The 25,674-nt window shown below is 40.1% G+C and overlaps 1 protein-coding gene across 2 annotated transcripts in view; it reads left to right on the forward strand.

Moving 5' to 3' along the window:
- The window catches only part of Wwc3 (WWC family member 3), a 105,403-nt gene that overhangs the window by 58,361 nt on the left and 21,368 nt on the right, over positions 1-25,674 (forward strand). For both annotated transcript variants that reach the window (XM_036174244.1, XM_036174243.1), the window contains exons 6-9: positions 11,136-11,265; positions 12,129-12,278; positions 14,617-14,690; positions 22,563-22,805. In XM_036174244.1, coding sequence (XP_036030137.1) covers positions 11,136-11,265; positions 12,129-12,278; positions 14,617-14,690; positions 22,563-22,805 — 597 coding nt within the window. The remainder of the gene's footprint in view (positions 1-11,135; positions 11,266-12,128; positions 12,279-14,616; positions 14,691-22,562; positions 22,806-25,674) is intronic.

A 25,674-nucleotide genomic window follows, 5' to 3' on the forward strand; every position in this document is an offset into this window, starting at 1 on the left:
AGGATTTTATTAGTTTCTCTTAAAATTTTTAATTCTAAAATTAATTAAAATAAAATTACAGTTCCTCAGTATCACTAGTCACATTTGAAATTCTCAGTGGTCACATGTGAGTAATACATATTTTCTCTACCATGACAATAGCGATATTGTGGGCTATATGAATCTTGGTGTAGAGCATCCTGCAGAACAGAGAAGTTGTGCAGCATCCTTGACCTCTGCCCACTAGCTGTCAGTAGCATCCAACTTCTATTGTAATAACTTGTAATGTGTCCAGACATTGTCAAATGCCTACAGTTGAGAAGCACAGGACTAGTGACTACACATTGACCATCATAAGCTGTAGATTCCCATCATCACAAATAGTACTGCTGGACTTCCTCCCTTTTTTGCCCTTGCAGTTAGAACCGTATTCCTATAAAGTTTGAGGAGGAATTTCTTATAGTTAGTAAGCTGTATTAAATCAGCATATCAAGTGAACAAGAGTCAGTTTATAGATGGTGATGGTGTTGGCCTGAAAGAGTTTTCTTAAAGGAAATAGTGTAGACTTATTGCCTGAGAGATCTTTCAGAGCCTGGTTCCACTGGCTAAACTTGGCATGTGCTTCCTACTTTCTGTGCCTGTGTTTCTCTTCTTTACGTGACTGTCTTAGCCATTCTGCCCACTACAACAGAATACCATCAGGTGGGTGGCTTGACGAATAGTCTTTCATTTCATAATTCTGCATGAAGTCTGGAAGTCTGAGTCCTTTCCTAGAAATGACCCAGTTCCAGACTTGCAGATAGTCACCTTTACACTGGCTGAGAGAGGCTGTGTAAGTTTTAGTCTCCCTTCCTTTTCTTTCAAGGACATTTGTGGGTATACTCATGACCTTGTCTAACTCCCAGCCCCATCCAAGTACTTTCACATTAGAGCATAAGGCTTCAGCTGAAGAGTGGGGAAGGGGTATAAATATGCAGTTGATTAACAGCACTGATCAAATTCAGTTGCCCAGAGTGTGAAATTACCTGCCTAGTATTGAGTTAATCTTTGACAAAGGTAGGAGGTTACTGCATGGTTACTGTAGTATGTAAAGATGAACAACATAGCGTGTTTTGTATCCTGGATTCACATTCAGTAACATTGTAACAAATATGAGGGCAGTGCTGATCTTATGGAGAGTTAATAGATAAGTGTGTTTAACAAGTGTAATTACCTTAACCTTGTGTGAGTGGTATGATCTAGTCATATCATACTCTATTTTTGAACACTAAATTGAGATTGACTATTTTTCTTTTTTCACGTGTATGTGTTTGTGGTGTGTTTGTATATGCTTGTTTGAGTGTGGACCTGTATGTCATGCATTTGGAGGCCTGAGACTGACATCTGGGAGTCTTCATCACTTTCCACCTTACTCATTAAGATTGGGTTTCTCACTGTAACCCAGAACAACTGTCTCCACCTTCTGAGTGCTGGAGTTATGTTGTCACACCTACCTGACAATTATATGGGTTCTGGTGATCCAAATTCTGGTCTTCATGTTTGCTGCTTATTCAGCAAGTACTTGAATTTGTGAACCACTTATCCAGCTAGAGACTGACTTTTGTAGTCAGTTGGATTGGGTTGGCTCAGGGCTGCTTTATGTGTACCTTATATTAAGGTCATCTGGGTACCAGGGAAGATACAAAACAAAGGATTTGTTGGATTTTGCCTGGGGGAACTTGGCTTCTCTGGCCCTGACTCCCAGGAATGTTAAAAACATGGCAGTTTATTCAGAAACACAGGCATGCCCCCTGCAGGTGGATTTTGATAAACCCATCAGCATAATGCCATCTGAGCTCTTTTAAAGTCATTATCCCTCTTTGTTCTTTACTAGCACTAAACAGTCTATTTGTGTGGTCTGCCTCGGTTTTGATTCTGCAATCTGAAATTCTTTTAACTAGCACTAGCCAGTTAGCACAGCTGTTTTTGTTCTGCTTTTTAAAAGTTTTGTCTTAAGCAAATCAAGCCTCTTCTCCAATGCTCGCTGCTCTGTAGGAAGCTGCATTGTCACTGTGTGCTTCCTGGCTACTGGCTTTGTTGCTCATTTGGTCTACTTGATGCAGTGCTTCCCAGTGTATTGGTGCAGGCTCTTTATCTTCCCACCCCTTCCCCAATCATTGAGAGAGCCTCCAGGTCTCCCAACACTTTCTAGGATGCTTCCCTGTATGTTGTGATTATTCCGTTAAAAGGGATGAATAAAGAATAAAAGCAAATTAATAATTGGACTTGATAGGTTATCAAAAGTTGCTTGAACTATGTAGTTGAATAGGGTGTTGATTTCCTTCTTTCAGTGCCCTTTGCTACTAGTAACTTTACTCTGTGGTACAGGATATTCTAACATTTTAATGGTGGGCTTTTTATATGTTGGAAGCTTCAGTTCATTTCATTTTTTTACTTGCAAATGTTCTGAAGAAGGTTACTAGGATTCAGAAAGAATCTAAGGGTGTCCAGCAGCCCCCAAGCTCATAGGGGAGCCATTTTCTACACTTTTCCCTGATGGCTGTGGCTTTTGCAGGGGATTAATGAGCTTGGTGCCCAGTGCTTCTCCTGACCCATTGTGGATAGCCCATTTCCCAGTTTGAATACAAAGTTTGTAATATCTGGTTAAGACTGAATAATCTAGAACATAAAATATTCTGGGAACTGGAAAATGGACTTCCCTTTGATCTTGCTAGGAAGCAGTCCATCCATCTGTTGTACTTGTAAGTGGCTCAAGGATAGGAGGTAGCCTCTGTTTCTCCTGCTATGTAGTATGAACTAGCACAGGGAGAGGCTTCATGCCTATAGCTGACATGGAATATGAATTGGGATCCTAGAAGAGAGAGGTATGGTGTTTTTAGTTAGTTTCTGCTTGCCTTAGCAAGACTCCATGCTTGGGGGCAGTTATTGTAAACTTGTGTCTTTCCAAGGGGAGGCTTCTCTTGCCTGATAGAGCTCATAGGAATACCCACCCTTACCTGTCAAAAAGTAGATGGGGAGATTCTGGACCTAGTCTTGGTCCCGAGGGGCTTACCTTCATTTCTGCGTCCTACCAGTGGGCCTGGCTTCAAACACCTTTCAGGAAGGAGCTCCCCAGAGAGAGCCCTACTTGAATAGCATGTTATTGCTCTGTTGGAAACTGCATTATCACTGTGTTTACTGCATTCTATGATACAGCCTCAAGAAAAAGAGAAAACATGGACACTTACATCACTCTTAATATTCTTTGCAAGTGAAAAACAAGCTAGTACCTTGCCCTGAGTACCACTGACTATGAGATTTTTACATCCTAATTAATTTTCTGCTATTGAAGATTGGACACTTATGTTTGGATCAAATCAGTTGTGAATATTTATATTATTCATGGGGAAATTTTGAGAAAAAAAATGACCATCTCACACTCACCGTGAAATCAAGACTCTAAGTCCAGATAACAAATGAGCTGTTGTACATGAACACGATGCTTATGATTTTTGTTTTGTTTTGTTTTTAACACTAACACAGTTTAAGGCAGCAGCCTTAGGTTTTCCTTCAGAAATTGTCTGCTGTTCTTGCTTCCCAGAAACTTCAGAGCACCTCAACAGGAGTTTGGCTGCTTATACCATTTTAAACTTGACTTGTTTATCTTGGTGAATTTCCTGGCTAGCAAGGAAATCCAACATTATGCTTGAGTCCAAGGGAGTAGAAAAGAACCTTTTGTATTTTTTTTTAAATCCATGTATGTTGTAAATATTTGTGGAAGGGAACTGGCCTTGGATATATTCTCTGGATTAATGATGAAGTTTGTGTGTGTGTGTGTGTGTGTGTGTGTGTGTGTGTGTGTGTGTGTGTGTGTATGTGTATATGTGTGTGTATACATATATAGATATAGATATATAGAGAGATGATAGGGAAAGAGAATATAACAAAAGCCTCCTATAGCCCTCTCCCTATTTTAACCCCACAGAGACTAGTCTTGGCAAATATGTAGCCCTGTCTCATTCCCTAAGTTCTTATTGGAATAAATCCCCAAATCACATTTAATCGATAAATCTTTTTTTTTTTAAAGCTGTAGACCCCTTTGTGAACATAATCTGAGTCCTAGTATCTCACTTACTAGGCACCCATCGGCAAAGCTTTCCCTTTTCCCCATTCTATTTGGCTCCAGATTCTAATGAGGTTCACACAGTGCATTTTTTTTTTTTTTTTGGTATATCTGTTAAATCTCTTCATCTGTGATTCTTCTCCTTTTTGTTTTCCCAATAACTGATTTGCTCATGAAAAGAATGTGTGTGTTCTGTATAGTTTCCCTGATTTTAGATTTCAGTTCTTGACTTTCCAGATTTTCAGTGAGTTTTGGCTTTGGTGGCTTGCTATAGCCATGCATAATATTTCCCATAAGTTTCCTGTCTCCTAAAAGATACTTTAAAACCTGAAAGTTAGTTTCACTGGTCACAGGATAAATGCATTTGTCATATATTGGACATTGCCAAATTTTCCTACAGCAGCTACATCATTTTCTCTTCCTACCGCTGGACATGAACGTTTCTGTTTTCCAAGGCTTTACCAACAGAATGTGTTGACAAGCTGTGGTATTTTTGCCTCTCTCATTGGTGAATGAGAGGATCTAAGTATATTTTTCACTTGCATTTCTCTCATGGATCTCTTTAAAAGTCTTCAGAAAATAGAAACATTATTATCTTGAAAAATGTCTTAAGTGAGCCATTTCAGTGAAAGATCACTGGACTGTGTTGCCCACAAATTTATGAAACCTAACTTGAAAATTACCTTAATGCGACTCATTGCTAGTTTCCAGAGGCAAATAGAAGGATGTAGAAACTAAAGAATATTTCTGGAATGAACAAAACACAAGAATGTGGTGGGCACGCTCACAGGTATGGGCAGAATCACCTTGGTGGTCCCCTATTTGGAGATCTGAAATGAACCTTGTGCTAATTCTGAGCTGTCCTGACTGAGAAGCCCATCTAACATGGCTTTACCCTAAGTTTCTCCCATTTATCTGCCTAGCACTATAATGTCCCTGACACTGGTATGATGACCAGAATGCTGTCCTAATTCCCTTGTTACCACATCTGTTTTTTATGGTATGGTATTTCCATACATGGCACCCAATCCCTCTCACAGATTCTACTCTGATCACTCTAAGCTGAGCCACTATTGTGATTCATGATTCTTGTGAGTAACCACAGAAATTTCTTTTAAATGTCTCCTCACCTTATGACTCTCATGTGGCCTTCTCTCTCCTAGAATACAAACTCGATGTTTGATGAGTTAGCCTACTAGACCAACTTCATTTCACCCTAGTTTCATTTCCAGTCTTCCGTGCCAGCTCCCTTGACCACCCTGCTAGCTCTCGGCCTACCTGGGACACTTGCTTTTAGAACTAGTACTTAATACCTAAATTCATCCTTCTTTTCTGTGGGACTTTGGGGCAAGTGACATCTTACTTAGATCCTTGATGAACCATCCAATTGAAAGAGGCAAACTCTCAATTTCACGCTGACCCTGAAGTGGATTCATTTTGTTTAAAACCATGGATACTGCAATATTTTCATCTTATTGGCTATCTTCATGATTCAAGTGTGACACTTTGCCTTGGTTCCTACACCATCAAGAGGACTCAGACAATTTCTGGAACAGGAACAGCTCAACATAATAAATGGACCCTAGTCTGAGTCATGTGGGAGTGACTGATATCATGGTCTCTGCTAGCTGTCATGTCATTTACTTTGTTCTTAAATACTGGGACCCTCTGAGCTGCCAGGGTCTTAAGGAGAACTGTTAATTGGCCTTCTTGCCTTCTTATTAACTGATCAAGTATTTCCTTCTCCTCTACATTTTTGATTATATTTCATTTGAGCCCTGAGTTTTAAGAAGTCCTTTTACTTATGTCTGCTATTTACATTACCGAAAGGAGTGTCCACTAAGTGGTCCAACAACCAATTTCTCATAGGTCCATTTCTTCCACTCTGTGAGCTTCTCAGCCTTACTGTTGATTAAGGAACTCCCAGTTGAGGTAGGATGGATAGATTTACACCTATTTGTCTCCTTAAATAAGAGTGACTACACACTTCTAAGTATTTGATATCACACTGAGGCATTACTAGATAAGAAAGTCAGAACTTTCTGTCTGAGGATTTATTGGTCCACAAAAGAATGGAATTGTTTACAGCTAGAGTAGGGTTCCATTAACAGCACCCTACTAACCTGCATATAAGGTACAACTTGTGTAGCCCCCTTCTGGCAGTACCACTCATATAGTAGTAAGACACACAGAAATGGGGTGGAAACAAAAGGAACATTGTTTCCAGTGATAGGACAGACCTAGCATTGCACACAAGACCTGCTGTTGATAGCAAGCTGCCAAAAGCTTCCTGATGTGCATTCAAGACCCTTTCTAGAACTTTTCATTTAAAACCTAGTGACTGTAACAAAACTATTCTTTTGTGTTTTAATCTGTGGTATTAACATGAAATGACTCTAGAGGACTGGCAGCTCTTTTCTCAAAGATGAGGGTTTAAGGTGTTAGGCTTTTTCCTTCTTCTGCTAGTAAATTCTACCAGCATCCTCAATTAATCACCAAAAATGGAAATCTTAGGGCAATATGATATGAGTTTGATGATAAACATCTCTTCATGGGTTCCTTGCTCTATTCCTGGGGATTTCTGTTACAGGGTATCCCTGAAACAGGGTCTACCAGCTACTCTGGCAAATTATATTCATTCTCATTCTCATTCTCTCTCTCTCTCTCTCTCTCTCTCTCTCTCTCTCTCTCTCTCTCTCTCTCTCTCTGTTCGTGTGTGATGTGTGAATGTAGCATAGCACATGTTGTGAAGGTCAGAGATCAACTTCAGAGAGTTGATTCTTGCCTTCTACGTTGTTGAGACAGGGTTTCTTATTTCTAAGGTGTTGCATATCAAGGTCATCTGACCCATAAGCTTCCAGCCAGTTTTCCTGTCTCCACCTTGCACTACTACTACATTTGACTTTTTTGTGTAGATTCTTTGGTCCAAACTCAGATCATTAGACTTGTATGGTGAGTGCAATTACACTCTGAGCCATCTTGCTAGCCCCTAATCTTCATTCCGTTTCACTGTCTCATGGATACTTAGGTAGAGCTGTGGCCAGAGCCCAGGTCCAGGTCTTGAAGTCCATTTTTATTCTCTGAAGGCTTCTGCAATGCCCACTGCTGGACTCTTTTCCATGATATGGCTGCTATTCCTGTTGTACAATCTGGTGCTACAACAGGCTGCTGGCTCCACTACTAGGTTTTAACAGTGGCCAAGCTTTGGTGCTGCAACTGCTGAAAGCTGCAATGTAGCCACCACATTCAGGTCTGATAGAGTAGCAGGTGTGGGGCCGCAGCCTTCATTGTGAATCATAGCTGTACAGCTAGGGATACTTTATTGACACCCATTCCCAGGCACTTGGAAAATTACATTTAATATGGGCAAGTTTCCCTTTGCTCTATGAGGGTTGATTGCAGGCCTTGCTCTAGTTTTCATTCTGAAACAGCAGGAAGGCCTAGTAGGAGAGACAGTGGCCATTGATGGTTGGAGAGCAATTGGACTTCCCTGGCTTTAGGATTTTGTTTGAAGATGACCTTCTTCTTTTCTATAGATCTCATCAGCCTACAGAGGTTTTGGTTCATGACATTAACAACAATATATGATAAAGCCTTTCATCAGAAGATTAGTACAGAACATATTATTTAAATAAGGCCTACAAGAAACATTTGGTGACTTTTTGGGCAGTTAGTGGTTTAAAATGTACAGCCCTTGAATTTTCCTTTGTGTTAGAGACTAGTGGCTCCTTCTAGAGTATGTAAAGTGGAAACATACATGGGATGCCCCTGCTTTATGTTTAACTGCATTGTGGGTCTTAATGCTGAGATGAATAGCTCTCAAGGGAATTTTTTTTCTGGTGTTGGTGATTGAACTCATGTCTTCACACATTTTATCCATGCTAGCCATGAGATACCCTCCAGCTCTAGGTGAACAGCTGGACCTAACTGCCAGCCTGTGCTCTTGAACTGGACATGAGCTAAAAAGAATCTCATCATTATTTGAGGGTAATGCTTTGTCCTTCAGTAATTTCATACCAAAAGCATTCTCTATCATAGAATTCTTTCTACTGTCAACTCCTGGATCTTTACATGTATAGAGGCCATGGACTTCACTTTAATTCGAATTACTATATGGTCAGTGAATGATAATTAGTGTAAGAAGAGGCTCCTCTAACCTTGTGGGAGCTAGTTGGGTAAACAAAATTCTCAGTCCTACCTGTAGGCATTCAGGAACAGCAGGGAACCAGGAGTTGATATTTGTTCTGGTGATTCTCTAATCTGTTTCCAGTCACCCTTTTCATCACATCATTTAGTTTAGCAACTAAATGTGAACAACTTCAGTCCATGATATTGATTATTTTTGTGAAACTATGATCAGTAATATAAGTATACAGTAGAAAATTTTGTGACTGTCACACTCAAATTACATGTCAGCATACTTGTAGTGAGTGAGAAAACCAGATATTCTGGCAGAAGGGGGACTGCTTTTGAGGACAAAAGAATTTAAAGAATATACAAGCGGTTTATATGCTGGATGCTGCCATTTTTGCTATTGACTTTCATTTTTTTTTTTAAGCATCCACCAAATAGCTAGTTGATACTATGCTGGGGAAATACACATGCATGTGCACAGACACACAGTCATTCACATATGTACATTTTGTTTTGTTTTGTTTTAAGACAGAATCTTCCTGTGTAGCTTAGTCTGGCCTCAAACTTATGATCCTCCTGCATCCACTGCTGACTACCGGCCTGCATACCACATTCAGCAGAACTTTTCATGTATTTATTTATTTATTTTAATTTTTTTATTTTTGTTTTTTTGGGTTTTTTTTTTTTTTTTGAGACAAGATTTCTCTGTGAAACAGTCCTGGATGTCCTGGAACTCACTCCGTAGACCAGACTGGCCTTGAACTCACAAGATCCACCTGGCTGTGTCTCTCAAGTGCTGGGATTAAAGGCGTGCGCCACCACCGCCCGGCCTTTTCATATTTTATTACTAAAGTTCATGACAACTATTAAGGTGCTATGGAGTTAAAACTAATTGCCTCAATCATTTGGATAAGGTGTTGTGAAGGAGCCTGAGTAGGGGTCTGTTAAGAACAAAAAACAATACCTACAGGCCAAACTTCAGTTCATGCTCATGTAATTTGACTTTTAGCATAGAACACTTTAGTTAAAAAATACATGCAACTAATTAAAATAATGTATAACTAAAGAATTTTGCTTTATAGAAATTTACATTTGAGAAACTTATAGGGTGTACCTGACCATTATGAGATTGTGCCTGTGGTTTCAGGCTGTGATTGGTTTGGAGTTGTCATCATGCAGTATGTGGTATCCCGTGGCTTATTTGTATCTGTTGTCTTAGGGAAAAGACTTAGTCTCCATCTTCATAAATGTCCATAGTAGTTGGTGGCTATCACAGAAATACTGGCTGGTTCTATTGCCGTGTTCCAACTCAGTTTCTTGCTTCTGTATTTGCCCTTCTGTTCCAAGGATGCCAGTAGGTCAGGTCAACTCTGGTGCAGAGCTTTGCTTTCTGTTGTTACACATATGACAAGGAATTTATTAATAATAATAAAATAGTAAAGTTGTCAACTTAATACCTTTTCTCCAATGAGTAAGAAGTTTCATTATCCTGATAATCATCATTTTTACAAACATTACATTCTAGGACTTCTGCCAGGTGAGTCCTTTCCTTACATATTCTCCTGAAATCTTACGCCTGTCCTGTGGGAATAGTGTTGTTAGTATTTCCATTTGAGACACAATGAAGTAGATCAAAAGATATGGATGATTTGCCTAGGGTCCCACAGCTAATGAATGAGTGGTGGAGCTGGAATTCTACTCCTACTCACAGAATACTAGATTTGTGTAGTGGAAAACCAGGCAGTTTGGGCTCACAATGATGATCCAGATCTTCAGGATAACCTGTGAGGGAAATTATTAGGTTCCGAACCTGTGTAATGGTGGGCCTGGAACCTATTGAATAAGGTAGCTGCTTTCCAGGGAAGGAATTCATTCTACATCTGGACCAATTTCTCCATTTCCTTAGCCTTGTAGGCTTCCCAGGCTTGAGACTTAGGAATGGGAGACATGACAGAGGACATGCTCCCAAGACTGCCTGCTATTGGAAGCTGAAGCTGAAGCCGAGTCTGGTTGTTTTGTGTTCTGTATCTACTACTACTAGCCAGGCTTATATGTGCATAGGTTGACTGAGTGGATGAACAGAAAGAAGCAGGAGAGAGAGGGAGGGAGGGAGGGAGGGAGGGAGGGAGGGAGGGAGGGAGAGAGAGAGAGAGAGAGAGAGAGAGAGAGAGAGAGAGAGAGAGAGAGAAAGAGAAAGAGAAGGAAGAAGAGGGAAGGAAGGAAGTTTTGCTGGATGGATGTTTGTACTGAAGCAAAGTATCAAGGAGGTAGATAGGATAAGTGATAGAGAGTGATAAGTGATAACATGAATGAAATGAATGAATAGAGAAGGCGTACGTTTCCAGTTTTTGAGCGCTGAGGATATAGTGCAGTGGTAGAATGCTGCCTAGCCTGGACAAGGTCCTGGGTTCAATTCCCAGTACCACAAAATGAGGTTCCAATTTTTGTTAAGTATATTATTGGAACATACTACTTCTTGCTGTTTTCCATATACTCTCCTGGCATACAAATCTCACCCATAAGTTTATTTAATAAACATATTTAACCACTGACTTTAATAATGCTGAGAATAAATGAAAAACTTTGGTTATTTGCCCCAAGAGGGAATATACAATCTCATGTATTAGTCAAGCCTACTGCTTGGTAGAGGATATGGGCCTCCTCTCCTACACAGGATGCTCCTGAAGCAAAGGTAGATATCCATCAACCAGGTCTCAGTTCTTCATATTTGCCACAAGGATGGAAGGTTTCATGGAGTCTTTGCTGTTTTGTGCCCAAACTCTGCTTTTAACTGTTTTCCACCTTTCTATGATACTTTTGAATATATATTGTTTTAAATATTGGAATGTTTGAATATTTATTGTTTAAAAGGATATTATAATCTCATGTGGAATGACTCTAATTTCTTATTTGTAAACAGGATTGACCGGAAGATGTCAAGTTCTCACACCAACTACAAACTGGATGAGGCTCAGGCTATAATGAGTGAACTCCGTACTATTAAGAAAGCCATTTGTACAGGCGAGAAGGAGCGGCGGGACCTGATGCAGGTAAAGCCAAGGCTGCCTCTTGAAAACTCTGCCTGCTGACCTTTCATTTATTTATTACATTTTTATATTATTATATACACAATTTATGAATGCTATATATGTGTATTTTGAGCATATGCACACCATGTTGAAGTAAGCATATTAATTCTGCCTGATCTCTTCCATCTTAAATAAACTCAGGATGACTGGCCCCTTCGAAAACACCTTCGTTTCACTTCTGCCTGAGTTCTGTTGCACTTGTATATTCTGGTTCTGGTGTCTTCAGCAATGCCAGAAGTGATTAAGTACCAAAGCCTAAAGAAATAGTAAACAATCTTACTTCTCTCGAATGTCCACACAAACAAGATTCATGTGCCAGAATTCATACTTACTGTAACTTTTAGCATGTTAACATCCACAGATTACTTTTTCCCATTTAGCACAGTGGATGAAAAAATCAGGTTATAAAAGTGTGGTCTGAGAGATGCTTTATCTCTGGTTTATCTCTAAAAAATCTGAGGTGGCATGCATGTTTGTCAGACCCAGTAACTATTTGGGCATTTGGGATAGCAATGTGTTTTGTTTTAATTAAGAAACACAAAACTTAAAAGAGCAAGAACGATGGTGCCATAACTATTCTCTATTTTATGTGTATGCTACCAGAAGGATTTAGTTTCTCTTTACTTAAATGACTAACAGTTTTCTCTAAAGTATGTGCATTGAAAAAGATGCTTTTGTTAAAAAAAAAAATCTAATGATAATGGAGATGGAACATCGCTCTAGTCTTAGGCTGTAGACCTCCTTGAACCAGAAAGAAACAGCTGCTTCTAAAGGAAGGAAACTATGCTGTCTCCACTCACAGAACTTGTTTTACTCTTTTCCAGAGCCTGGCCAAGCTTACTGACAGCTTCAAGAATAGTTGCTCCATTATGGACACTCTACAAGATTTCTCTCACAGCACAGGCACACTTGGTGACTCTGGTGTCCCTCAGCAGTTTTGTGATGCTGGCTCTCAGACTGATACTATAGGGGAGGTATGCTCATCCAGGACAGAGACATGAACATTCCCAAAGAGGAGTCACTGGCTTTGGTGGTGTTGTCACCCATTTGAACTACCTTTTAATTTCTACCTCAAAGATATTTTGGGCTTTGTGTCAATAAATTTGAAAGGAAAATCACATTTCTCACATTTAGCTGTAATGTTGCATTTTGAATGCATATTGTCTTGTGATTAAGTGTCTTAAAAATGGCAGCCGCCAGCATTAAACTTAAGTGTTTTCTTGAAATATCCATGACATTTCAGAGTGTGGCTTAGCAAATGATTTCTGCAAAGGATCAGGTAGTAAATATCTCAGGCTTTGAAAGCCTAGGTAGTCATTTCCTTAACTGGTCACCTGTCATTATAATGCAAAAAGGTGTTCTGGATGATACCTAAGAGAATAGGCTTATTGGTTGCCATTAAAACTTTATTTCCTAAACAAAAAACAGGCGGTGGACTGGACCTGGTTCCAGGATCAGATTGCTGATCTCTGGTTTAGGCTGTGATTTCCAAAGGTTTTGTGGCGCTGTCACTTAGGGTTATACTTTGTTGCCATTTCTTATTCTCCTAAGACACTGTCAGGAAATTGATTTTCTTTGAGACTTGGAACAATGAATGTAATGAATGAATTGTAATGAAGTTTGAAATTAATTTGCAACCAAATGAGAGCAGTTTGGAGGACTTCTTTTCCTTATGGGCTATTAAGTAAAGATAAAACATTAGTGGGAAACATGGTACTTCTCCCATTAAATAAAGGAAAACTTAAGAGAGAGGGGGTAAAACAATTTGTGAGAACGTCTGGGTTTTAGTTATTAGTAATGCTTTGAAAGTTTGAAAAATAGTGCCTTTCTGGGGGAAGTATAGTATAAATGATGAATTGTTTTGTTTTAGGTGTTCTGGAAATAATATTTTCAATTTTTGTCTTCATTATTGATGAAAGTATATTTAGACATTTTTGAAAAAGGATCTTTTATTTAAAGAACATGGTTAACACTGTAATATACAGGAAAAATCTGTGAGCCGAAACACTTGTCATTTTGCCCAGAGATTTTTGGAGTGAAGACTCATTTTTTCTTCTTATCCTAAAGTTGATTTAGGATTTATAGCTCTTAATTAGTTTGAGAGAAACAGATAAGATCAAAGCTCTCTAGTGATTTCAATAAGCCATTCTAAAAATGTCAGTTTGGGAGTAGTGGCTGGTTCTGCCATTCCAGCTGTAAATTGTCATGGCTTATAAGCCCCTGAAAGTTACTGGGTTGGCCCTGGGTTGGCAGCTTTACAGCTGTTATCTTGGTTTAACTAGTTTTTTGTTTTGTGTGGATTTTGTTACCTTCTATATAATTGGCATGAAAATATTTAAGCCTAACTACTGATAGTATTGTGAGCATTTAAAGCGTAACTTGTAGGTGATACTCCCCAGTCTAGACCTTGCCTTGTTTCCTTTTATCTTCATTTCCTTTTTTATGCCTTGAGCCTTAGAAAGTATCCTCTAGCACCTTCTTTAGGAAACTAGTGTATCTAATTTAGACTTTGGGATTTCTAAGTAGAATGTCTACTTTTCTCACTATGTCCATGTGGGATTGGTTCTCAAACACCATGAGACACCAGAATCCACAAATGATTATGTCCCATATGTCAGATGGCATGCTATTTGCACAGACCCCCACATACTTCCTCCTGTTCACTTCAGATCATCTCTAGGTAGTTATAATACCTGATGTTATGTGGGTAGTTATTATACTCTTACAGTTTAAGAACAATGACAGGAGAAAAATGTCTGTTCATATTCAGTACAGATGCAACCATTGTAGACTTAACTACATTTTTTAATCCATGGTTGGTTGAATCTACAGTGTGGAACTCACAAATATGGAGGGTTGGCCATATTTGTATTAAATGAGGAATTGGAGAATCTACAGTGCAAAGTAAGGGTAAATGTTTTGCCTTTGTGTCAGCTTACAGTAAGTAATTGCCTGTTAATTGAAATATAATTCATTTTTGTTATTTGCAGTGATTCAGTAGATGAGTGTGTTTGTATGTGTGTGTGTGAGTGTGTGTGTGTGTTTGTGTGTGTGTGTGTGTGTATCCATTGTTTTAAAAACAAAAATAATGCCAGTTTTCGGAAGCAGAAGTTCCCACAGCCTGCCTCTCAGCCCTCACCAGCCAGGGGTGGCAGCAGAGTATTACTTCTAGTGCTCCTTCTAGGCCTTTGAAAAATACATTGTAAATAATATTCTTAGGTTTTTTTCCCAAAAGTTAAATGAATTTTCTGCTTTGAAGACATGTTTTTAATATTCTTTTTCTTCCTTTTTTGTTCCTTGTGTTCTGGAAAGTTTCTCTTTGATGACAAAACAAGACTTGTAGGCCGTGTCAGACTTAACTGGCAGTATGAAGAAGCCCGCAAAAGGTAAGAAGCACACTTTTACAGTCTGGCCTTCTGCTTGCTTGCTTGCTTTCTTCTGCGGAAAAAGACTGAACATGTTTGTAGTGCCTGAGAGCCCATATTTTACTAGGAAGCAATGAATGAAATAGAGAAGAAAGGTCCCTTATTCTTTATATCTTCATAATACACCTGGTGAACTTTCAAGTGCTTAAAATGTGAAATTCTTAGTATTTAAAGTTAAGATGATGTGAATCCATAAGAGACTACTGCAACTTTCTCTGTTATACCAGATACTTGGGAATCCTTTCCTGCCCTTCCTCTCATCCTACCTACAGATAGCATCCATTCATCAGGCCAGTGGAAGCAAACTGTTTTGTCTTTCACACACATTAGCATTAATCACTTAAATTGATACAGAAGCCTATCCATCTTACCATCAAAAGTAGCTTGGTTAACAGGTGATAACAATTTCTATTAGAGTTCATTTGTTGGAGACAAGTGGCATCATTTGGGTTGACCTATATTGTAGCTTACCTGCCTTCTCCAAACAACGTTTATCACAGTCTGTGTCTTGGGTTTGTCTTTCCTCACTCCATCCCTTCCTCCAGTATTCACCATAAAACATTGGTCATATCCTTTCACAGAGCAATATTTTTGCCTCTGTGGTTTTAGTGTGTTGCCTCTCTCCTCAGGTGCTTAGGTTCTCAATTTTCAATATTTACATGGTTTATACCCCCTTTATTTAGAGACAGTGTCTCTATTGTGCCTTATAGAACTAGAGTTTGAAAACCAAATCATTTTAAAATATGTGTTTCAGAAAATCATGCAACATAGATTTGAATTTTTGTTTCACTTTTATATTCCATGCTGAGAATATAACCCAGAGCATCAAGTATGTTGAGCAGGTGGCCTAGCACTGAGCTATATCCCAGCAGCTTTTTGTTGTTGTTGTTGTTGTTTTTGTTTTTCAACACAGGGTTTCTCTATGTAGCTTTGTACCTTTCCTGGAACTCGCTTTGGAGACCAGGCTGGCCTTGAACTTACAAAGATTTGCCTGCCTCTGCCTCCCATGTGCTGGGATTACAGGCGTGTGCCACCACCGCCCAGTACAGGTGCTTTTTTATTTTGTATTTTCATACGGCGTCTCCCTAAGTTGGCTGGGCTGCCCTTGAACTCATGCTAGCCCAGGCAGGCCTTGAACCTGTGATCTTCTTGTGTCAGCCTTCTGAGGAGCTAGGATGATAGGCCTGTACACAAGGCCCAGATTGAAGAATAAAACATTCTATTTCGTTATGGATTACATATTGTCTTAATATCTTGGTGGGGGGGGAGAGCAGAATACTAGGCAGAGTGAGGGACTCCTTAGAAGCTTGACACTTGTACCAGTGTTCATTGAGATCTTGAAAATCACCTTTATGAAACTGTAACATTAATAGAAAAGCAAACCATCTGATTTCCTGCTGCAGCAGTAGCCTAAACCAAAACCTATTTCTTTTTACTGGGAAGCATCACACCAGCTCTCCCAGGACTTTTCAGGGTGGACTTGTGTTTGGCATTGAATTTCCTAAGTTCATTGGCTAGTCCTGGTTACCTCCCTGGTCATATGCTTCATTTTGTATGCATTCTTTTATGATAGCTTTGGGTGCTTGTGGGGGCGATTGTTTCTTCTGACCAAGTCCTCTGCTCTTTAGTGCCTGTTTCGAAGTAGAACAGCCAAGTGTGGGTGCTGGAATTTGCTGTGCTGTATTAAACACAGAAAATAGATTATTGCTACACTTACAACCATAATTGTTACATGTTGTTGTGACATTTACCAAATATAGCAAGTGAGTTCTTTGTTCTAGAAGTGGTCAGTATGTACAAAGTCACCTTTTAGATGTCAAAGTAAGACATTTGGGCAAAAAATTGAGGATTTAAGATTATTCAGTGGGTAGACACTGTATTTCATCATTACTTTTGCATCAAGGTATTCTTTCACAGTTGCTAGAACCCTGTTTATATTTACTGTAACTACTTAGAAGAATCTAGGCCCCAGCACTTCTACCTTAGCAGCATATTAGAGGCTTCTCAGAAATGAAAATAAACAGGATTCTGTAGGTATGATGAGTTTAAGCATCTCAAGATGGGGAGATATGCTCCTAAATGATCTGAGGATGCCCACTTCCAACCCAGGATCCTGTGAGAAAGACTCAGGAAGGTCAGAGTGAGAGAAGCCATGGTGGGGATCAATAGAGTCCAGCTACACACTGGAAGAGGCAACGAGATGTATTCTTTCTTAGAGGTTCTAGAAGGAACATAGCTCTGCTGACCTGTGGAACTATAGTCAGATAGCAGTGTTGTTTTAAGCCATTACAGTTGTGGTCAGGTTTGTTGTTGTTGTTTGTTTTGGTTTTTGTTTTTGTATTTTGTACCAGTAAATCCAATACTTAAATTCAGTCCATTGGATGTTGCTTGCTAACATTGATAAAAAGCAAGTCTTTTTACTTAGTCTTCTGATTCATGCTAATAATTTCCAGAATTTCTCTTACAGATACTGTCAGACATCATGTTTTACCACCTGTCTGGGCATCTCTTAGCTTAATCAAGTTCACACATACAAAGTAACCATTATACATACATATCCACTACAGAATCAGTTGTGTTTTGCCAGTTCTAAAAGGGGGAGGAAGTGATGCTTTTATACATTTTGAAGAAGTCTTTCTTGAGTGTCTAGAATTGAGGTTGTTTTAAATAAACACAAGGTTATCAAAACTGTGGAATTCTGGACCAAGAAGTGTTTTATGTGTACTCAGATTTAAAGGAAGTCCGTAGGAGTGGAACTTATAATTCTGGAGAATTATCTGACCAGACTACCACTGTCAAGATTAACCTGTTTAATATTTCAACTCTGGGTTGAAATGTCCCAAGAGGGCTGGGCTGCTTTTATTTTTCCCACCTGTAATGACTCTTTGGTTTCCCAAGGCAGTCCTTATGAGAGGAATATTTTCACATGTCTGGCTTAAAATTTTTGGAATTTTTTTTGAAATTGAAAGAACAAATCTTCTTCTTCTTCTTTTTTTGGTTTTTCGAGACAGGGTTTCTCTGTAGCTTTGGAGACTGTCCTGGACTAGCTCTGTAGACCAGGCTAGCCTCGAACTCACAGAGATCCACTTGCCTCTGCCTCCTGAGTGCTGGGATTATAGGCGTGCGCCACCACCGCCCGGCGAAAGAAGAAATCTTCTTGAAGCAATCCTGATGATGCAGATGGCTCCATATTTTTAACCTAAGAGCACTTGGTCCAGAGCTTTGCACAATTTGTAGCCATTTCCATGGAAACATTTGGCTCAGATAGGAACAAAACATATGGTGCATTCAGTTCCTGTGTCTTCAGTATTGTTGTCAGGACTGGTTCTGGTGTTCGTTGGTTGTCGGGATTCAGTGGTACTGTGATTTCAGTTGAATTTGATTAGTCACTTGGATTTACCCCTTCTTTTCTCAAGTGGGTTTGTAAATGAGCTTTGACAAGTAAATAAAAGTGTTTGCTATCGTGGTTCCATCTTTTCCATTTGGGTGAAGATAAGGAGTTGAAGACTTGCTGCTTTTCATTTTGGAAAGTTTCTCCCTAAATGTCTGTTCTTCGCAAGGGGAGAAAATGTTAGAAAGTGTAGCTGAGGGACATGGTAGACAGTAGTATATTGACAGATACTTCTTGTACTATGTGTTCTAAATGGAGACTTCCTGAAATTCCCAGGTAGTAGAATCCACACTGACCTGTCAGTATTCATTCATTCAGCTGGAGATGTTGTCATGGATCCAATTATATCTCAGCTGAGATTTTCTTTGACCTTTCTTTCATAAAATGTAAACATTCACAAAAAGAAAACTGAATGAAAGTGTATGAGATGCCAGATCTGTGCCTGGAATTGAAATCTGAAGATACAAGTTTCTAAGTTGGCACCATGACAGTAGGATCTGTCGTTTCTTGTCACCATCAAATGGAGTGACAGGTTTCCTGAAATTCTGTTTGCTATTCCAGAAAGCCACAGGATTTTAGAAACATGGGAAATTACACAACAGATTGAAAATTTTAGGTGGAATTTGGGATAATTCTTGATGTGCTTCAAATGTTTTTAATATTAAAAGTACATTATTCCTAGAAAATTCAAACAATTAAAGATTTCCCCACAAACTGTGAAAATCTGAGTAGTTTCTGCAGCCTAAACACAGGTTACTATTCATGGTTTAACATGCCTTGGTTGTGACAGAAAAAAACATATGGTCAGATATCAGAACTGAATAGTTCATATTTTATTTCTGTGTTAGATCTGCTCAGGGAACAGAATTTAGAAATCACGTAATAAATGTGAAAACTGAAGTGAAATTTTGCTTTTGTTTCTTCACTCAAGGTATAGGGAAACATATCTTTTAAAGTTCTTAAAGGCATTTGTGAAAGATTGTATGTAGGCCATAAGATGTTTTACCTATCAAAAAGAAAAAGAAAGATCAATAAAGTATATAATGGATTTGTACAAAAAATTAAGGAAGAAAATCCCTTCCCAATTTTATATAGCTTTTAGGGCTCTTTAAAAATGAACTTGGGAAAGGTTTTGTTTGTTTGTTTTTCTGGAAACCTTCATCAAGCACTTAATTTTGAACTAATACTTTAAAGAAAAGCCTTTCTGGAAATTGCTTTTCCTATAACACTCAGAATTGAAATGATGGCCCTCCCATGAATGGGCCTTCAAGCAGTAGATCAGCTTCTGGCATGGATATGTATTTTGCCTCAGGCAGGAAATCTGCTTCCTCATGGAAACCTCCAGTTGTTAGGATACTCCTTGCCTATGGCTCTGTTCCAGGACCTTAGCCCAACAGACAAGGCATGATACTGAAAGTCCAGGTAACTGTGCTAGTGGTCAGTTGTTGGGGGAATCCTTCCTTCTAGTGCTTTGAGCTTCTAGAAGAGACAGACCACAGGCAGGTGTGCCTCTTTTGGCTAAAGGGGGCTCAAAAGTCCACATTGAGAGTGAGGTCACAAAGAAGGGTATTGCCTTTTCCAACATGTCAATATTCTAGATTCTGAGGTAGCTTGAAAAGCAGCCTACAAGCATCTTCATTGTTGTGAACTTGGAATTAACAAAGCAGTGTGCTTAAGCATGGAAATGCTTGCCTAGTTTTCAGCATGACCCAAACAACTTTTCCAGATGGGTTGCAAGAAATCATGCTCATCCGGACCTTGTTTCTGCTGGAGAAGTTGGCCCTTCCTAGCACATATTTTTCCTGTAAGCTATGAAAAGTTATAGTACATGGTTTAACTTTGGCTGTTTTACTGGTTCATTATGCTTAAGGTGAGCAGGCTGAAAATTTCCCTCTATGTCTCCTCCCTCTAGTAATTAAACCTTTCTGCTCATTGATTTTTCTAGATAGTGTGAATCCCTTGAGATTTCCTGAGAAGGATAGAATTATCGGGAAATGGGTCTTTTGTCACCCTCAGCAAGTTGAATCCTTGTAGATACCAGCTAACATAGAGCTGCCAGTCTCAATGGAGTCTTCATCTCTTTGTATTTAAACCATAGGAAATTCAGAATGCTCTGGTGGGATGGCATATAGCTTAGTAATAAGTGTTTACTAAGCATGTATGCTGTCCAGGAGATGGCTCCAGTAACACAAACACACACACACACACACACACACACACACACACACACACACACACAGAGAGAGAGAGAGAGAGAGAGAGAGAGAGAGAGAGAGAGAGAGAGAGAGAGGAAGAGGGAGAGAGAGACAGAGACAGAGGGGGGAGAGAGGGGGAGGGAGAGGGAGGAAAGGAGAGAGAGATAGACACATACACATAGGACAAAAGTCACTCTAAGAACTCAAAAGGAGTGCTTTTGAGAATGTGTCTGTTTGTGTCATAAGTGTGACAGATGTAGATAGTTTTAGCTTAGCTTAAATAGGCTTTCCTAAGAATAAAAATCTGCTGTGAGGACATAGCCAGATTTTCTCATGTTGCCAAGTCTTATATATTTATTTATTTTTTACCTTTGTCTTAGGTTATAGTAGATTGATCTAGAAATTTTACTGGTTATAATGTCTAATTTGCCACTGGATTATTTATGGTTCTGCTCAGAGTCTGTTTTGTTTGGGCTTCAGTTATATATTACTGCCATAAATTTCTAATTCCACTAATTAGACATAGGTGGATACTTAAGCCCTGCTTAGTTGCCTCTGACATTACTTTTTTCCAGTGACATGATTTGGCCTCGTTTTCTAGTACATTTTCAGGATATTAGTTTTAAGTTAGAAAACAACTTATCTAATAAAGCTACTTATGCACAAGTAGATTTTTTTTTTTTTTACCTTCTGGAGAACTGGGCTCGAGTAAAATGCATAAATGTAAGCTTTAGCCTGCAGACCCTTTTCTTTCTGTGACCATAGGTTTTAGGTTGGTTCTGTACCTGGAGAGGAGTTCTGTCCAATTCTCCAGCCCTCCCAAGTCCCTGTGCACATATCTAGATCAGACAGAGCCTCATTTGGCACAGGGCTGGGCCACAGTTTATTTAATGCATGTGATAACTCCAGTCAATTGATGGCATCTAAGTGGAGCTCAGGTTTGAGAAAGATTCTGAGGACTGGACCCAGCAGGCAAGAAGCCAGACAACAGTTAATGCCATGTGTCCTGGGCACAGGAAGTAGGCAGTCTCGTGTGTGCTCCTGCCCTGCCTCTGCCATTCCCATTTTAGTGAAGAACAACATCCTGTGTAACTCCCTAAAGGTCAGTTAGCACCTTCCAGACTGGGCAGAGTTGCAGAGGAGGAAGCTCTGAGAGTCCTGGCTGTTCGACTTGAGTAAGCAGCAGAAGAGCCTAGAGGCCTTGCCAAGACCCCAACCTCATGGCATAGGAGTCAGTAGATCTGGGATTGGGCCTCATGGTTGCCTTTCTAACCTCTCCCAGGTGATCCTGAGGTGCTAGTCCTGAGGCTCCACTTTTTTATAATCACTGCCTTAAGGCTGTGTGGTGCCTGACACTTACATGTTCTCACAGATTTCTGTCATCTCATTGAAGTCTTTGGATTTTGTGTTTTAGGCATGAGTGCCAAACTTCGTACTCCACAGTACTGGATTCATTGTTGGGTCTGGCATTCCTAGTTTTTTTTTTTTTTTTAAAGAACCCTTATCTAAAACATACTGCTCACACTTTTAAGTATGTTTTCAAAACATGAGCAATGTCTATTTTATTTAATCTGAATTCAACACCACTTCAAGGCATGAGAGATGAAATATGTTTGCCAGGCAAGCACTTGGAAATTTAGGGCCAGGGAAGGGTTCAAGCACTCAGCTTTTGTCAAGTATTTGCCCCTCCTTAAGGCACTTTTCCATCCCACCTGGCCAAGGGCTCTGGGGCAGGAAGGAACAGATGTGGAGCCTATGGCCCCAGAGCTGTTCTTTTCTGAAACATTCCTGATGGATGCATTTTCCTCCTGTTATTTTCCCAATGTGTCTGTTAGTGCTTACCCCTGAACAAGGGGACAGAAAGGCAGAGGCATCTCTTGGATGAAAGTTTAGATACTTATGGTGGTGGGAAAAGGAGGCAGGAGCAGCTTTCTTCTTCTCTGGGATGACATTGAGTAGGAAACAGAGTGTGGACATGTTGAGGATTGTTACACTTTTTGTCAATTCTTTGAAAGAAGTACAATGTAATTATTGTCACCTCACAGCTCAGATGAGGAGCAATTACAAAGGACTTCTGCAGTGCTTTCATGACCCCTCATTTCCAAATGCTATTAAGTTGAAGGTTGGAGCAATTATCTCATCATTTCTTTAACCAACTGAGCTTATGGAGTCAGCAATGGTGAAGTAAATGTGTCCACATCAGGTTTTCTGTTCATTCCTATCTCTTCCTGCCCCTGTCTGTCTCAGAGTCTCCAATATTCAGCAGCAGCTGGCTCAGCTGGCTAACGAGTCATGGCCAGGCATGGCCGAGGCCGACAGAGACCGGCTGCAACTCATCAAAGAAAAGGAGGCCCTGTTGCAGGAGCTGCAGCTCATTATTCAGCAGCCGAGGTCGGCAGAAGATGTGGCCCGGCTGGAAGAAGAAAGGAGGCGCCTGGAGGAGGAGATCCAACGTGCTCGGGCCACATCTGCACAGGGAGCCACGGAAAGGTGTGTGGCTTTCCAGGATTTGGGGGTCAGAGGGTAACACTTGTAGAAATGAAACAACTCAAAACACTAAATAAATGGCTTGTATATGGTTTGAGGAGTTTCTTAATTGATACAGGTTGAACAGTCATTCTGTAAAATACTTGAGCCCAGAAATGATTCCAATTTTGGTATATTTTATTTTATTTAAAAACTTTTAATATATTTTATTTATTTTGTATATGTGTGTATATGAATGAATATGTATGTGTTCCACAGTACTAGTGTGACAGTCCCAGGACAACTGGCAGCAGTCAGTTCTTCTTTTATAATGTGGGTCCTGGTGATCAAACCCAGATCACCAGGCTTGGCAGCAGATTACCTGCTGAACTACCTCACTGGCCCTAGAGTATTTTATTTTTCTATTTAATTATTTTTACATGTTATGTTAACTCTTTAATCATCAAGCTACAGCCCCTAGAATCCTTTCTCCTTCTCTTTGTTCTTTTTTTCTCTCTCTTCATTCCTTTACTCTTCCCCCTCCCTTCATTTCTTCCTTCCTTTATTATTTGAGACAGGGTCTTATGTACTCACACTGGCTTCCAACTTGCTGTGTAGCTAACTTTAGCCTTGCATTACTGATCGTCCTGCCTCTACCACTCAGGTCCTGGATCACAGGCATGTGCCTCCTTGGGGCTGGAGGTTTTGGTTGTGTTTTTTTTTGTTGTTGTTGTTTTATTTGTGTGTGTGTGTGTGTGTGTGTGTGTGTGTTTAGTATTTTTGTAGATGTACTCCTATGAATTTCTAATCTAGAAATCTAAAATCTGAAATGCTCCAAAATCCTAAATCTACATCACACTTAGGTGATGTGGAATAATTGTCTTGAGTTTGAGACCTGCTTAGGGTACATAGTGAGTTTCAGAATTTGATAGTGGGCTACAGAGTGACATCTTCTCTCCAGAAAAAGAGAAACAGACATAAAGAAGTGGGTGGAGGACAGTGATAGAGAGGGAAGAAGGACAAGCACCATTTACACTGTTCCCTTTCTGGTGTGGGTGCTTGGGTTTCTGCCTGTGTTTGCAGAGCAGTGCCTGTGTAGGATCGGAGGTAACTGCAGGAAGATTGGGGAGGGGGGCAGGTGGTGTTCCAGCTCCCAAACAGGGAGCCTCTGTTGCCTGGGGGGCGGGGAGGAATTGCTCCCTGTAGCATTGTGGGTGTCTCCTATTGCTTTTATCTCCATCTTTGATTTCTAGCCAGGGGAGGCAGCTTTTTCTTTTGCAGTAGGAAGTCAGCAGCCTTTTGTGAGTCCATTTCTGAACGTGCCTCTCCTCAGTTACTCTTGAGACTCTTTCAAGCACAAGACACGTGAAGCCTGTGTCTTTTGTATTCTCTGATGCCAAGTTGTTCAGCCTTTCATCATGTGCCACGTCTCCTGGTTTCCATTTGCTGCCTGCGATTGTGGAGTGTGCCGAAGGCTGGGTCTGCTTTCCACATTTAACAGCTGTCAGTGTTTTATCTGTGGCTATCTGCCGAACTTTGGGGGGAACCCCCCCCTTTGTTAATACACTGTCTTGCTCTGATTCAGTATATTGACATGACCCTAAATTGTATCTTTCTGAGCATTGTCTACATGAAGTCATAGAGTTTAAGTAATAAGAATTACTTGACCTGTGCTGATACATATAGTGGCAATTTCATTATGACTTTTATTTTTTGTACGTCTGTTTGTTTTGAGACAGGGTCTTACTGTGTAGTTCTGGCTATATATACTCACTATGTAGAACAGGCTGATCTTAAACTCATAGAGATCCACTTTCCTCTGAATGCTGAGATTAAAGGCATGCACTGTTATACCCACCTTCTCTGTGACTTCTGACTGTTCTTTGTATTACCTAGCAATCTTGGTGTTTGGATGCTCGTTGTTAATCTTTATAGTAGATGAATGGTGGCCTGGAGGGACTTGGGGCTCAGCACTCATGGCAGCATTGGAAGGAAGAGGGTAGGGTTTGAAGAGTTCAGATTAGCCTAGTAAAGAGCAGAATGAATTTTAATTTGCCTGAGATAACAGTATGCCCTACTATCTCACTCCAAACCTAGAGCTGAGTCTGAATCTCAAACAGCACGGTGCTACTGAACTTTTCTTTTGTGCTTTTGAGCTTCTGTGCTTCCTTAGCTAAACATTACCTTCTCTTCAACCTTGGTATTCTCTTTTATATGTTCTGGATAGGAGGGCCTAGAGTTCCTGTTGGTCTCAGTTCAGCAGGGGGGATTTGGTCTACAAATGGAGCCTGCCTCCTCAGAACCACTACCTACACACTCTTGACTATGGTTTCTCTCCCCATGTAAAGTTCAACGCTTGCCAGTGCTGTGGGCCCAGGGTACACATCTGCAGAACTATATGGGGACAATGTTAGCTCCAATGCCTGGGACCAAGGGATGAGACAGCAAAGCTAGACTAGTTTTCATCCAGTTGGTGGTCTCTTGTGGGATGAGCTTGGGTAGTCAGTTCTGGGGCAAGAGCCCTCAATCAGAGTTCAATAGATCCAAGTGAATTCCCTAATCTGCTACAAAATGACCTTGGTTACAAGAGAACATACATGTATTATAAGTACCTCTCTACTTTGCATGTCATTTCAGCTGCTGAGTATAAGATGAAACCAAATGCCCCAAAGGGTATCTTCAGCTGTTGACAGGTTCTGCAAAGTGGATGCTGGCCACATTTCTTAGTTTTACTTCCTGCCAGTTTAAGTGTGGGATCACTTTAAGGGTAGGAGGTTTCTCGTAGCACAGTCTGTATGGTTAGACCCAGAATGGAGGTAGAACAGAGGGACTGAGGCTAGCTTCTTCTGGCTAAGTTGAGGTAGATAAATGATCAAGACCCAGTGTTTGCCTG

Source organism: Onychomys torridus, chromosome X (assembly GCF_903995425.1).
Source record: "Onychomys torridus chromosome X, mOncTor1.1, whole genome shotgun sequence".
Lineage (NCBI taxonomy): Eukaryota > Metazoa > Chordata > Mammalia > Rodentia > Cricetidae > Onychomys > Onychomys torridus.